The sequence below is a fragment of the Pygocentrus nattereri genome, chromosome 7, assembly GCF_015220715.1.
Source record: "Pygocentrus nattereri isolate fPygNat1 chromosome 7, fPygNat1.pri, whole genome shotgun sequence".
Classification (NCBI taxonomy): Eukaryota; Metazoa; Chordata; class Actinopteri; order Characiformes; family Serrasalmidae; genus Pygocentrus; species Pygocentrus nattereri.
Window position 1 is genome coordinate 8,747,465 of NC_051217.1, and position 14,185 is coordinate 8,761,649.

Genomic DNA, 14,185 nt, shown 5'->3' on the forward strand with positions numbered 1-14,185 from the left:
TAAGTTTGCATCACAGGGGTCCTTTAAAGCCTGTTGTGAGTGAACACCTGGGCTAATTTACCAGAAGATACAATGCTCACCACATCCTTTAAGCTCCTGCCACCTGATGCTGTATATCTATGTGAAAAGCTATGTTATTCTGTCCATGTTTGGTCCTTTTAGTGAAGTTGGTGTGAGGCCCGCAGTATAATCATCCCAGATTCATCATCTCTGAGTCAGTGAACTCTTCAAAAACATCAGCACCTTTTCTGTGTCAACGCACACCTCAAAAACAGAGACCCCTTTTCTTTTGAAGAATGTAGCTCTGAATGGAACACATCAGATCCACTGGACTTCACACCTAAAGGCTAGTCAAGCATGGGATCGCTCATGTATGCATGCATGTGCTGGGAAAAAGAACAGAAAGGACATTTGGGTTGCATTGGCTGGATCAAACATCACATTTCACCCCACTGTCAGTTCTCCAAGAATACAGATCAATCACAGTGAAACATTTTGTTGCCCTTATAATGTAATTATTTCAGTAAAGGTCAGCATTTCTATACAGGGGGTTTGATCTTAAGGATTGTTTTGTGGGTAGGGAATATGTTGTGGCATTTGACAGAATGAGCTGCATGGGTCTGCAAGCCTCATGGGAAATGAAGAATGTATACACAGAGATTTATAGATTTGTACACTAACTTGCTCACACATATGTCATTTTTATTTTTTAGACTGTGTCCAAATTTCATGATGAATGGATCAATAGAAATGCTCCAATATAACTTGGAATAAGATCACTTTGCATTAACCTGCAGTAAAAGTTAAGAAACATGTTCTTTTTCCTGTTAAGTTAGAAATCTGGAGATAGATATTTTACATCTTTAGACAGTGATGATACTCTAGTCTGAAACAGCTGGCTTTATTTTTGAAAAAGAACATTGGATGGTGATGTATCATCACTATTCAGCGAACAACCATTTGGCGGGTGGATGTGGATCATCATTATTTACTGCTGAGTGTATTAGACAAAAATGTACTTTGTTTCACTCCCTTATATTAGACTTTTAACTGGAGATAAAATACTGACTTACTAATCCCTGTGAATTACAGTAAGTAATATTTTTCTGATATTAGCTAAAATAATGTTATGTTTGCTTTTAATAGCACTTGCTGCAAAATGTCTTGGAAAGTGAAAGCATCTTTCATCATTTCTCATTATGAGATTGTTTTAAGAATGTAATGAGATCATTCAACGTTAGATATTTTGATATTTTTCAATTTAGATATTTTGTAGATACTGTCTTAGTATACGGACAGATAATTTTGCTTGTTTCAAGAAAAAAAAATATGGCAATAATATAAGTTTATTCACTAGTTAGAATAACTAAAGTTAAAAAAATGTAAAAATGCCTATAAACAGTTAACAACTTTAGAATATTCTTATAACAATCTCAAACTAAATTGGCTAGACTTCATATGATTCTACATACCAAGATATCGTTTTTTTGCAGTGCTGAGATTCTGAACTTGGGCACTTAGGCTGTGCTCCTACAGAAAGCAAAATATTAGAGTTGAACATTATGGCTTGTAATGTGACAACAGCCTTGTATTACACTGATCTTAAACTGAGAACGAGCCAACAACCTAGATCCCTTCACATCCGATATAAATTTATAAATAAAAATCAAAGTAAGTTTAAGAATAACTATATAAAGCATTTTTTATATTTTGATAAACCCGTTTTTATCCATTCACACTCAAGGGGGGCAAGTTTTATGTGAGGTAACTGGTCTGCACAAGTCTCTATGAGCTACTCGGCCTATATCAGGCTAAGATTTGTGAAAGGATGTTGGAATTCCTTCATGCTCACACTAAAGCTGATGAGAGAGCAAGGCTTGGTGGCAGCTAAGAAAACACTCGCTAACCACTTACTTGCACTCTAACAATCTCCCCTGAAAACACAATGTTCTGAGTAGCAATCCATGTAAAGTTGCTTACGCAACTGTGGTGTAAGACTTAGCGTCAAGGACTCAGCTGGCTACATTATCTCTCATAAACAAACAGAGGGATTAGCTTCAGCACCAGGTCTAATCAGGGTCTGCTGAGTGGGAGTTAGGGGTTGAGTCTCCTGAGGGTTAGCCACAGATAGGCCGTTGCGGGAATCTTTCAGCAGAGCTCAGACTTGACACTGTTTGTAGAGTAGATTAGCAAAAGCTAGGCTGAGGTTAGCAGGATGGAGGTGTAGTACGCTTTTTTCAGAGGGTGTCTTTGTATAAATATTGATTGTGGGTAACCTACCCGAGACCCTCACACCTCAAGAATAATGGTTGTGCCAATTCACTGCACATTTGGACAGCATATACCTGCACTTTTTTGTCTCATAACACTTACAGACATGACCATGTATGCTATGGATGTTTAAACAGGATATAGGCCTGCTGTATACCTACCCTAGACATAGAATGAAGGAAAAAACGGGTGCGAGTTAAGAAGTCAAAGAAGTCGAGAGTACTTTAACTTTACTGTACTATTCTAGTGTGATTGTATGCAAGTATATTTAATTACGTTGTTTGGTATATAATAAATTGGATTGTCATTTGATTCAGTCTGCACTTCTAATTTGATGTCATGCCATAACAACAACTCCATACTTTTGCTATCACCAACGAAGCACAATATTGGGCCCAATTTCATTTCTTATTTTTACCCCTTTTTTTTCAAGTGTCACCTTCCGCTTGGAACTGAGTCACAAGGGTAATGGTCGAAATCTTCCCTATGAAATGGGACAACCCTCAAATACAGAAAAACATTACTTCATTAAGAGGCTACTAGCTAGCAATGCTAGGTTCAGCAACCTCACTGCTGGGCTTTAGTTACATTTATGGGATGAAATGTCTTCAAAGGGATATGACAATTATTTATTATCACCACTCCTAATTCTTCAGTGATATGAAGCTGAAGTCAGCTATTCACCAGCTTCTTGTTAGAATTTTCCTGTTCCACCTTAAATGGAGCAGCTGTTACATTCTGGCACTTCAGGCCTCAGAACTGCTGGACTGTTTAAGGTGGAACGGGACATTAGCTAGCTATCGAGACATTAGAATACCACAAGTGATTTTGTAATACTTATTATGGAGAAAAAGTCCATAATACATTGAAATGTCATTAGGAACAGAAAAACACTGAATGAAAGGAATGTGGGCTGTGAAAATTAACAACAGAAAGTAAGTGCAAATGAATGCATTTTTGTTAAAAGAGTGTTTTGATCTCAGAATTCTGTGTTCAGAGGGAGAAATTGTGTTCAGAGGGAGAGGGAGAAAAAAAAAGCAAGAGGTGGAGTAATTTCATGGTATCTGTCCAAGCGTGCAGAGACAGCGTGCTGAAACTGAGCATACCAAACAGATCCAAAAGCATGAATTATTTAGACAGCTCTGTGCGTGTGTGTGTGTATGTATATATATATGTGTGTGTGTGTGTGTGTGTGTGTGTGTGTGTGTGTGTGTGTGTGTGTGTATGAGGAAGATACGCTCATGTTTAAGTGTGCAGTAATCAATAGCATGCTGTCGTTTTTCTTATAAAAATTGCCTTGGTATTTGAATCTGGGTTGCTTGTGCTGTGTGAATGTGAGTGTTATAACATTTTAGCCCTGTCCCACTGTCAATACTGTTTGGCTTTGCTAAGTTATGATCATAAACAGCTATAATTTAATGTGTCTTTCACCCTCAGGGAGTGACACAGCTGGAACGTGAGGCATGTGCATTGTAAATGGCCAGTCAAGCTGATGTCTAGTGGTGCTGAACGATAGACAGACACATTCGAATCAAGTTAATAGCTAGGCTCTGATCTCATAGATTTAGTTTGCATGTGTTATTTAGGCAGAGTGAGGGCCAGAGGAAGGCAGCTCATGCACCTAAGAAGTTTAACACAGGAGGGACAGAGGAGGACATTAAAAAAAAAAAAGTATCACTTAACTGAGTGGAATCTGAGCCCCAGGATGACAGATCTACCCTGATATTATGGCACATTGTACAGAATAAAATGTGTTGAAGTGCTGTTTCCTTTCCTCAAGGAAAGGAATGTCAGAGTTCTGCTATCAGGGCAAGATGATTGACTCAGGTTCATCTAGTTCACTAGTATGAGACAGATACACACTCACACCTGAACTTGTTTCTGGTATTATATATTTTGTAAGAATGTGGTGCATAAAGACAGTCACATGTAGATCAATGTGTGTGTGTGTGTGTGTGTGTGCGTCTGTACAAATGCATCATATACTGATGCTATACTGTTTTTAATGTGTTTCTCCTGTCTGTTCACTTAAAGTAGGAAAGCTACAACAAGGAATGGAGACAAGATAACGTGAGACACCACACATAATAAAGTGAAATTCATGCACGATTTAAAACCAATTGAGATCTTGGCAAATGTGTGGAGAAGGAAAATGTAGCCTCTGTGGATGGCCTATGGACGACAGTGAAGAATGTGTGGAAGCAGATCATTTAAATCATTTTTAAAACTTTAGGAAAGTATGTCAAAACAGTGGGAGGCTGTCTTCAATGCTAGAAAACCTAGGATATAGTAGAGGATATGTGTGTTTCCTTCTATTTTTGGTGTGTCATTTATGAAGAGAAAAAAAAAGTATATTTCTTTTTTCGGCAGCAAAGTGTTTATCAGCAATTTGTAGTTCTTCTAGTTTTGGAGACAACCTCTTGCTTCTTTGTCATACTGTCAAATACGTTATGTAGGGCTGTGTTGATAAGGCTAAATGACATCTATGCAAGCTCCTCATGACAACTGACATAAATATACATAAGTATTTATAAAGGCGTATTCCAATACAGTATTTGGTCCATAATGATTGGATTTTTTTTGTTCTTAACAAACTTGTCAGTGTAGCCACTAAGATCTCAATGGGTTTTAAATCGTGCATGAATTTTTAATGAACTGTGTAGCATCTTACATTGTCTTCTTGAAACATAAACATTTAAATGTTGCAGTTTTCCTCTTTTAAGTGAGCAGACAGGATAAACACATCAAAACACTTGCGAAGCATCTCTGTATGACATATATGCATGTGAGCAGTTCTTAACGCTAGTGAATTTAATCAGTTTTCTTACCAATGTAGATTCTGATTGTCAACATTAATCTACAACAAATCAAACTTTTAAGAGCACATTTTTAAAATTAACATTCTATTGGATTTGTTATTAGGCAGTATGGATTTTTCTAGGGTTCCAGGATTGACTATGCGAGTCTATAGGTGTATCCATGTGAATGCTACACCTTTTCTGATTGCTTGCTTCTCTGGTGTAGTGCAGTGTGAGCTGGGCTAGTCTGTTTGGTGTTGCTAATGGCTTTCTCTCTTTTGCAGAATTGTTGCACTCTGGCAGTGTGGTGCCATTTGTGGGCTCCAGTGATGGAATGCAGTTTGAGACATTCCTATTGGATGAGGAGAGGAGCAGACTCCTTCTGGGGGCCAAGGATCACATCTACCTACTGGACCCAGACAACATCAACAAGCACCCTAGAAAGGTACGTACCCCCCCCCCCAAACACACACACACACACACACACACACACACACACACACACACACACACACATTGACGCTCATCCATATGCTCACAGACATGCCTGCACACCTGCAGACATGCAGAATCAGGTCAGTCTGAGAAGAATTTCAGTAAATTTAGCAATGCATGTTCTGGGGCTAAACATGAAGAACTTGTTCCATGGAATCATCCAGAAAAACACAGTGTCTTTCATGTTGCACTGGAGGGCACTCTGTCTGTGAAACAGTATGTTGCAACAACAGAACATGGCATGTTGTTTACATTAGACACAAGTGATTAATTACAGTTTTAAACAGCACGTGTAGTTGTTTAGTGATGTGTGATGTTATGTCTGTTTTCTCAGATTAGGATTGTGTTAGATTCAAGCACATTATTTCTCATTCTTTTACTTGGTGGTTCTTCATATGTGTATCTATCTCGCAGCATGTTATTGTATACATAGTACTGTAGCGTTGATTTTAACAGGGTGTATCACACAGCAAAGCAAGAAAATGGATCAAAAACAAGGACACAGTGTCAGAGATGCTGAGAACTACTTTTCTACAGCAGCTCTGGTGTTCAGCCAGTGTTTATCTTCTCGTCCTATCTCAAGGACATAAATTTGGGTTGAATACTTGGAATGAGGTGGTGATTTGAATATTTCTATAGTGGTGCAATTAAGCCTGTCTTTTTTCATAACGTGGGGAAATTGCTCTGGTATGAATAATAGTGTTGTAAAAAATGTGGTTGCTGGCTAGTTTGCACATTTAATGATGTTCCTTCTCTTCATTCTTAAAGTATAACCTCATGTTTTGCCTACTCTTGTGACTGATAAATAAGACCATTAACAGACAGACTGACAGCTTGAGAGCTAACTGTTATAACTACTAAGTCTAACTATTATAACCATACAGAGTTGTAGTTCTTCTGGATCATGTTTTAAGGTAACTAACATAAATCCAGGAAATTATGCCAAAATATTGGCAATGGTTAAAAGTACATTTTTATTAAAAGGTTTGAATATGTTAAAGATCCCATCTTTTTTTGTATTACATCTGTTACCTTGAAACTATGTGGGCAATGCAAAGTGATAAAATGCAAAAAAGTGGGTGAAATAAAAAAGAAGTAAGGAAGTAAATAAATACTAATGAAAACAGGATTTCATATGGTTCATATATGGTTTAATACTTTTTTTATGTAGTAAAAAGTACATACCATATGTGATCACATATTTTAAATGTCAGAACAAAATCTTGTATAAAAACAAGTAACTTTACAGCTTTCAATGTAAGATTTTATTCATTTTGGGTAATTTCTTTTGGTTTATTGTTCATCATGGAAAATTGATGGTTTACATGGTAGCCAAAACTTTCAAATTAAAAAACAAATCTGTAAAAATAATAAAGATTTTAATCAGACAGCAATGACATAGGGACAAAGAAACATAGTTGGTATTGCATCACAATAAATGATTTAGCAGTATTTGATGTCAATTTTTTGGCTTTCTGCTACAGTCTGGTCTAGTGAAGTGGTTAAATGGGCCGGGAATTCACGAACTGCAGGCTATGCTAATCCTATAGAAAAGCACAGTAAGAGTGTTTAGCTCAGAAATGTCTGTGAGGATGAGGTAATGCTTTCTTATTGTGCATATATGTCTGTGGGTGGATGTGCTTACGCATAATTTCCTCACGTCTGCTACAGAGTATAGGCAGCCATCTCCCATATTAAACCAAAGGAGCACAGAACACTTGTCACATCTCGATATTCCCACGGCATCGCTCTATAGAGCCTTTCAGTTCCTCTGAATCCCACTGACCCTACTTCTATCACTCCTGCCAATCACTGTCACCATGGCGACATGGGATACCACTGCTACAATAGTTGTATGACAGTTACAACTCGGCAGTGAACCTGCGTTGTGTCTGTCTCGTGCTCATGTTCATAAGTCACACACACACACACACACACACACACACACACACACACATACAGGCTACCATTCACACACAAAGTTATTTTTCTTTACAAAATTTAAGGTAAAACATGCTATATCAAACTGCACTGAGCTGATGAAGGGAAACTTTTTAAAGCTTGGTCAGTCATGACACACATACATTTGCATGAACTCACATGAACTCACAAGTAGACGCAGTCTGAAGAAAACCATCCAAACCACAGCACTGCTGTATGAACAGAGGGCGTAAAGGGAGTGTCATATTTCAGGCTATATTTATGAAAAAAAAGTTTAGCCAGTATAGATAATTATAAAGTACTCTTAGAAACGCTCCTCACACATAATACTACTTTCCTACAGCCTATATTTCCTCCATGCTCTGCATCAACAGAAGCGCATGAGAGAGAAAAATGTGCTCCACCCTGACCTATCAAAATAACCAGATGCAGCTGCGTTGACTAACAACAGCTGGCAGTGCAAACAACTCCCTACCCTGTTTCTTAGATCTCTCAAAGCACACACTAGTGTTTGTACTGGTACGTTTGAGGTAGGTGTATATGAAAGGCTCACCAATATGAATATTTGGTAACTGATACTGATGTTAAGCAGATAACAATTCAGATAAATATCACTCGCTATATTTTTACATGGGCAAAACTACTACAAAAGCAGACTAGTTTTAACCGAGCTTTACTAATTGATATGCCAATTGAAATAAGACAAACAGAGCTTTACTAATTTATATGCCATTTGCCAGTTTTATAGATTCAGATGTGGTTCACAAAAACATAAATAATATAAATATAAAACAGCTCCACAATCTGAAGTTATTGCATTCTAAATCCTTTTAGCTAGACATCCTTTTCTAATACAGGCGAAATGCTCCTCTCCGTCCCTCGTTTGAACTTTTGCTGAAAGATTTGGTCCTCTCCCTATATCTGGAAAAAAAATAAAATAAAATATATATATATATATACCCTATTCCCTCTATTTTCACACCTTGATATCCTTTTTTTAAACTTTCTGGAATCAAATGCTTTGACAGTAATCTTTTTAATTGCCAGTAATACTTGTTCACCCATGGGTTTTATTTCTGCATTTCTTTCTTCCTCATAAAACATTTTGCTTTCCCTTTCTCTCTAAAGCTTGTTGGGTGGGCAAAAGTGTGTTGTTGGGTGTCACGCATCCCTCGGGCTCTGATACTCACTTGGACTCCATTCCCCAGACTCCTCTGGGAATTCACATGTCTCCTGCCACCTCTGACCTGCCTGCACACTCCAATCACCGGTCCTACTTTCCTGAATACTAATTTGGTTCACCTGTGTTATGCTAATTAGGCTTAGCATAGGATCAGTGTGAAGTATTGTATCATTTGTCAGCATACTGAGTGGTTCTGTTGTATTAATGCCTGATCATTTCTGACCCGTTTGCCTCTTAACCCATTACTTCTTTTGCTATTCCCTTCGGATTAACTGCCTGTGGTAATATCTCCGTGTTCTGACCTTTTGGACTGTTCTCTGGACTTTGATCTTGTGTCTCGCCCTTTGGATTGTTTGGTTTTGACCCATGCCCTTTTAGACTACGAGTTCAGATTACGTCTTTTTTTATAATTTTAGGCATATAACTTTTTTAATAAAGTCTACCTTGTTCATTTTACCACGAGCGTCTGATTTCATCTGCATCGCTACATTGGGTGGGTTATAAAGAAACTGTGTATCATCAATTTTCTGTAACTTTCATTACATCTGACCTTTACACTGGTTTATTGATACAATTTTGACCAATGCTAATAGTGGTGGCCGAAGTCATACAGTGATTTTCCAGGACAAGTTCCACTCGGAACAGGCCTCGCTAGGGTTAACCAAAGAAGTTGAGTCCACATGTAAAGCATCATATCCAGAGGTTGGCTTCAACAAATAGAGGCATGAGTGCTGCCAGTATTGCTGCAGAGGTTGAAGAAGTGGAAGGTCAGCCTGTCAGTGCTCAGACCATACGCTGCACAATGCATCAACTTGGTCTGCATGGCCATTGTCCCAGAAGGAAGCATCTTCTGAAGCTGATGCACAAGAAAGCCCGCACACAGTTTGCTGAAGACAAGCAGTCCAAGAACATTGATTACTGGAACCATGAGTAGTACCAAGACAACTGTCTCTTGCCACCAGTCAAGCATGGTGGTCTGGAGCTGCATGAGCGCTGCCGGCACTAGGGAGCTGCGGTTCATTGAGGAAAATGTGAATTCCAACATGTACTGTGACATTCTGAAGCAGACCGTGATGCAGATACTGTGCCGCATGGCAGTTTTCCAACACGATAACGACCCCAAACACACCTCCAAGATGACAAATGCCTTGCTGAAGGTGATGGACTGGCCAAGTATGTCTCCAGACCTAAACCCAAGTGAGCACCTGTGGAGCATCCTCAAGCGGAAGGAGGAGGAGCACAAGGCGTCTAACATCCACCAGCTCCGTGAAGTCATCATGGAGGAGTGGAAGAGGATTCCAGTAGCAACCTGTCCAGCTCTGGTGAATTCCATGCTCAAGAGGGTTAAGACAGTGCTAGATAATAATGGTGTTCACACAAACTATTGACACTTTGAGCACAATTTGGACATGTTCACTGTGAGGTGTGCTCACTTGTGTTGCCAGCTATTTAGACATTAATGGTTGTGTGTTATTTTCAGAGGACAGTAAATCTATACTGCTATACAAGCTGCACACTCACTACTTTAAGTTATATCCCAGTTTCATTTCTAGAGTGTCGTTCCATGAAAATATATAATAAAATATTTGCAGAAATGTGAGGGGTGTACTCACTTTTGTGAAATACTGCATGTGAGTTGGGCCCTAGTGCATAATGGCCCTGTTATGTTTTTCATGCTGTGTAGGTTTGTGTGTGAGAAGGTGCAGTTAATGCTCTTAACTGTGCAAGTCTCCAGTTCTTCAGCACAATTGTGTGTGTGTGTGTGTGTGGGGCGTCCTAGCGTGTGTGAGCATGTGTAGGGAACTGTAGGTGGTTAATGAGCTCTTTTTAGACTGTGTTACCATGCACAGCTTCAAAGAGTGACTGTGTAAAGTCATCTCACGAGCGTGTGTGATTGAATGTAATCAGAGGGGTTTGTGGGATTGTGTGTTACATGTGGAGATGGCTCTTGGGGAGTTTAAGGTTAAAGGTCAGCCCTGTACATGCTAAGCGCTTAAGCCTTTTATAACACATCTGTGCACAGAAAGGGTGAACATGATACAGATCACTTTCTCTCTTAGGCTCACCCTCAGTGGAGAGCAGAGTTGGGTTAACACGATCTCCATTGACACATTATTTTTTGTAAAGATTATAAAAGATACACCATATATGTTTTAACTATGTGTTTTTCCTGTTTTGTTACTACCATAGTAAATTGTGGTATCTCTGAACTGGTAATATTTTTAGGAGAGGAATAACATATGTGTATACACTAATTCCTGATTTGATGGCTGCACACATTTCAGAAAAGTTGTAAACATGTGCGGTGGTCTGAAAAGTCAAACTATTTTTACCATTTAGGAAATAATGTTGTGTTCTCGAGGCCAAAGAGGAAAGGGACCATGCTGATTGTTACTAACATTGTCCATTTTATCAGCTCCAGTATACTCTGTTACAGACTGTAGTCCATCTGTTTATCTGCCTTGTTAGCCCACTTTTACCCTGTTCTTCAGTGGTCAGGACCTCCATGGACCCTCACAGAGCAGGTACTATTTGGGTGATGGATCATTCTCAGCACTGCAGTAACACTGACATGGTGATGGTGTGTTAGTATGTGTTGTGCCTCTCTGAATGGATCAGACACAGCAGTGCTGCTGGATTTATGCCTGATCAGTGTATGTATGCTGCCATCTATACACTGTCTTTTTGAGGGACATTCCTGCTTGTTTCAGTAAGACAATACCAAGCCACATTCTGTAACACACATTACAACAGCGTGGCATTGTTGAAACTGCAGCTGCTAGATTGGCCTGTCTGCAGTCGAGACATTGAACTTGAGTGGCATATTATGAAGCTCAGTTTATAACAGCTGAGACCCTAGACTGTTGAGCAGTCTAGAACGCTTTTTACAGCAGCTGATGTCCTCAAATACTGCCCAAATTGTTAATGAATGTTGTAAGAAGGATATAGTGGTAAGTATGCCTGTGGCCGATAACAGCTGCTAGAGTTGACAGGAAGACGGGGCCCGAACTCTGAGTGAGGATGAAACCCCACGAGGACGGCGGGGTGAGAAACGCGAATCAGTGGGGGACGGAGCATAAAGCCTGAGCTCCACCGAGGGATGCAAGTGACTGCGGGAGGAGGAAGACGCAGCGAGGCCACTCCATGTGCAAAAAATATGTTGGTTGTTGGTTTTGCATAAGGGTTAAAGTGAGACTCGAACAGATGTCATAATGTCTGATTGACAGCACCAACCAGACAGTGGGCAGTGGAGCTCATAACTGGACTGTCAAGTCCAAAAAAACAGACACTTGGCAATCATAGTGATGAGAAATATAGACTATAGCTGATTTTGTTCACAGTCTTCTGGAAGTATGAAAAACTATTTTGGCTGTTTGGCTTCAATGGTGCCAACAGTAATGAGATGTGGTGTTTTATTTGTGTGTGTGTCTGTGTGTGTGTGTGTGTGTGTGTGTGTGTGTGTGTGTGTGTGTGTGTGTGTGTCTGTCTGTCTTTCAGCTGAGCTGGCCAGCTCCCAGAGACAGGGTGGATATGTGTGTCCTGGCTGGCAAAAACCCGCTTGTGAGTAACACCCAGACTATATTACTGTTATGCAAGTATTTCACCAAACTGACCGTCCTTCCTAACTCAGTTCTCTATTTCTCATTAAACTGCTTGTGAAGGAGAATATTTTTACATAGGGGGAATTATGGCTGTGAGCAGTCCTTACACAAGACTCTATATTTGGCCTTTTTTTACTTTCACCCAATTTCTCTCTCTCTCTCTCTCTCTCTCTCTCTCTCTCTCTCTCTCTCTCTCTCTCTCCCAGACTGAATGTGCTAATTTTGTTCGGGTTCTGCACAATTATAACCGTACCCATATCTACACATGTGGCACTGGAGCCTTCCACCCCACCTGTGCCTTCCTAGAGGTCAGGGGCCACAAAGAGGTGAGGGATGAGGTCATAGATTATTAGTGCATACTGCTCAGACATCCATGGTGTAAAGGCTGTAGTATTAGAGTATATAGATGCAAATATTCTTCTGGTTGCAATTTGCAGTAAGGGTGCGAGATATGGCAAAAGTACGTTGTCATGATGCATATATATATATATATATATATATATATATATATATATATATATATATAAGTATTTGCAAAATACTTAAAAAGGAGCTGATCTAAGTGATATGGCAAAAATATCATATTGTCATATATAAAGACATATAAAGACATTTTCACTAGTACTGCCACATGTTCAACCTGCCATCAAACATCTGGGCACAAGGACTCGTATTCAGTTTTTCACAAACAATCAAACAGGACTAATTTTGCTCTCTTTGAGATGAATCATGGCGGCCTTGGTTTGATTCCCTGGCCGGGCGATCAGGGTTCCTTCTGTGTGGAGTTTGCATGTTCTCCCTGTGTCTGCATGGGTTTCCTCCCAGTGTTCTTTAGGTACTGACCATATCCATGATATCAGAAAAGCAAAATTTATCATTAAAACAGTAAAGAATCATCTTTTTTGCCCTTTTCTAATGCATATAGTTATTCAGTGTTTTACAATTGCTGATGACACCATGCTTGGAAAACCATATTGTGACAGACTTTATCACTTTAATGATAACAAACTGACATATTATATGAAGTTGTACCACAGCCTTTCCAGGGTGTAAACTTTGCATGTTGTGTATTATGTGAGTTAAAGGATGGCTGGCTTCATCTGATCAGCAGCAGTATGGAGTCCGGCAGGCTAAAATGCCCTTTTGACCCCGGCCAGCCTTTTGCTTCAGTACTGACTGGTGAGTTTTGTACTGTTTTACTGTCTTTGTGTCTCATTCACAGGTAAATTCATCACAGCTATTTATCATAATGCAGGTCTTCTTCACCTTCAGTTTAGATACAATGTTTGCATTCCTGTAACTTCAGCTCAAAACATATAGGTCTGTTTTTTCACCACCAGCAGTCAAAGTAAAGGGCTTACAGATACTATAAAAGCTGAATAACCTCACTGTAGCCTTTTAAGGAAGATTCGACTGAGGGAATAGAACTTTAAAACTTTACTGGAGAGCAGAGAGGTCAAAGCTAGCAAGGAGGTGCAAACCCCCACCCCTTTCTTTAAAGATGTATAACAAAACATGCCTACACACACACACAGAGATGGGTGGATAGGAGGCGGAGATTCAACACCAAAAGAAAGATCACAGTGACAGAGAAAGACAGGGGAGAGACACAGAGAGATAGAGAAAGGGGAGGGAGATAAACACATGTATATTAGTGGTTGTGCACATAATGGCTGCGGTATATGTTTAATTCATGTCTGTGACCTAAAAAGTGGTAAATAGGTCAGATAATTAACCTCCCTTCAAATCTCACCCCATGACTCTACCCAGCAAATATCCATTAGTCTGTTTTCTCCATGATCTGCTCATCTCCAAACCATACAAAGCTCTCATCATCCTGAATCCGCAACCCTGCATGAGCCTTCATGCAGATATCATTAATTGAGATGGTTTAT

At 39.5% G+C, this 14,185-nt stretch overlaps 1 protein-coding gene across 4 annotated transcripts in view; it reads left to right on the top strand.

Moving 5' to 3' along the window:
• Positions 1 to 14,185, top strand: part of sema3d (sema domain, immunoglobulin domain (Ig), short basic domain, secreted, (semaphorin) 3D) — a 52,253-nt gene that overhangs the window by 14,606 nt on the left and 23,462 nt on the right. For 2 of the 4 annotated variants that reach the window (XM_017724999.1, XM_017725072.1), the window contains exons 3-6: positions 5,354 to 5,514; positions 12,187 to 12,249; positions 12,497 to 12,616; positions 13,370 to 13,469. In XM_017724999.1, the coding sequence (XP_017580488.1) occupies positions 5,354 to 5,514; positions 12,187 to 12,249; positions 12,497 to 12,616; positions 13,370 to 13,469 (444 nt within the window). Of the gene's footprint in view, positions 1 to 5,353; positions 5,515 to 12,186; positions 12,250 to 12,496; positions 12,617 to 13,369; positions 13,470 to 14,185 lie in introns of those variants that run through there. The other 2 variants (XM_017725148.1, XM_037540276.1) reach the window with 2 other exon arrangements.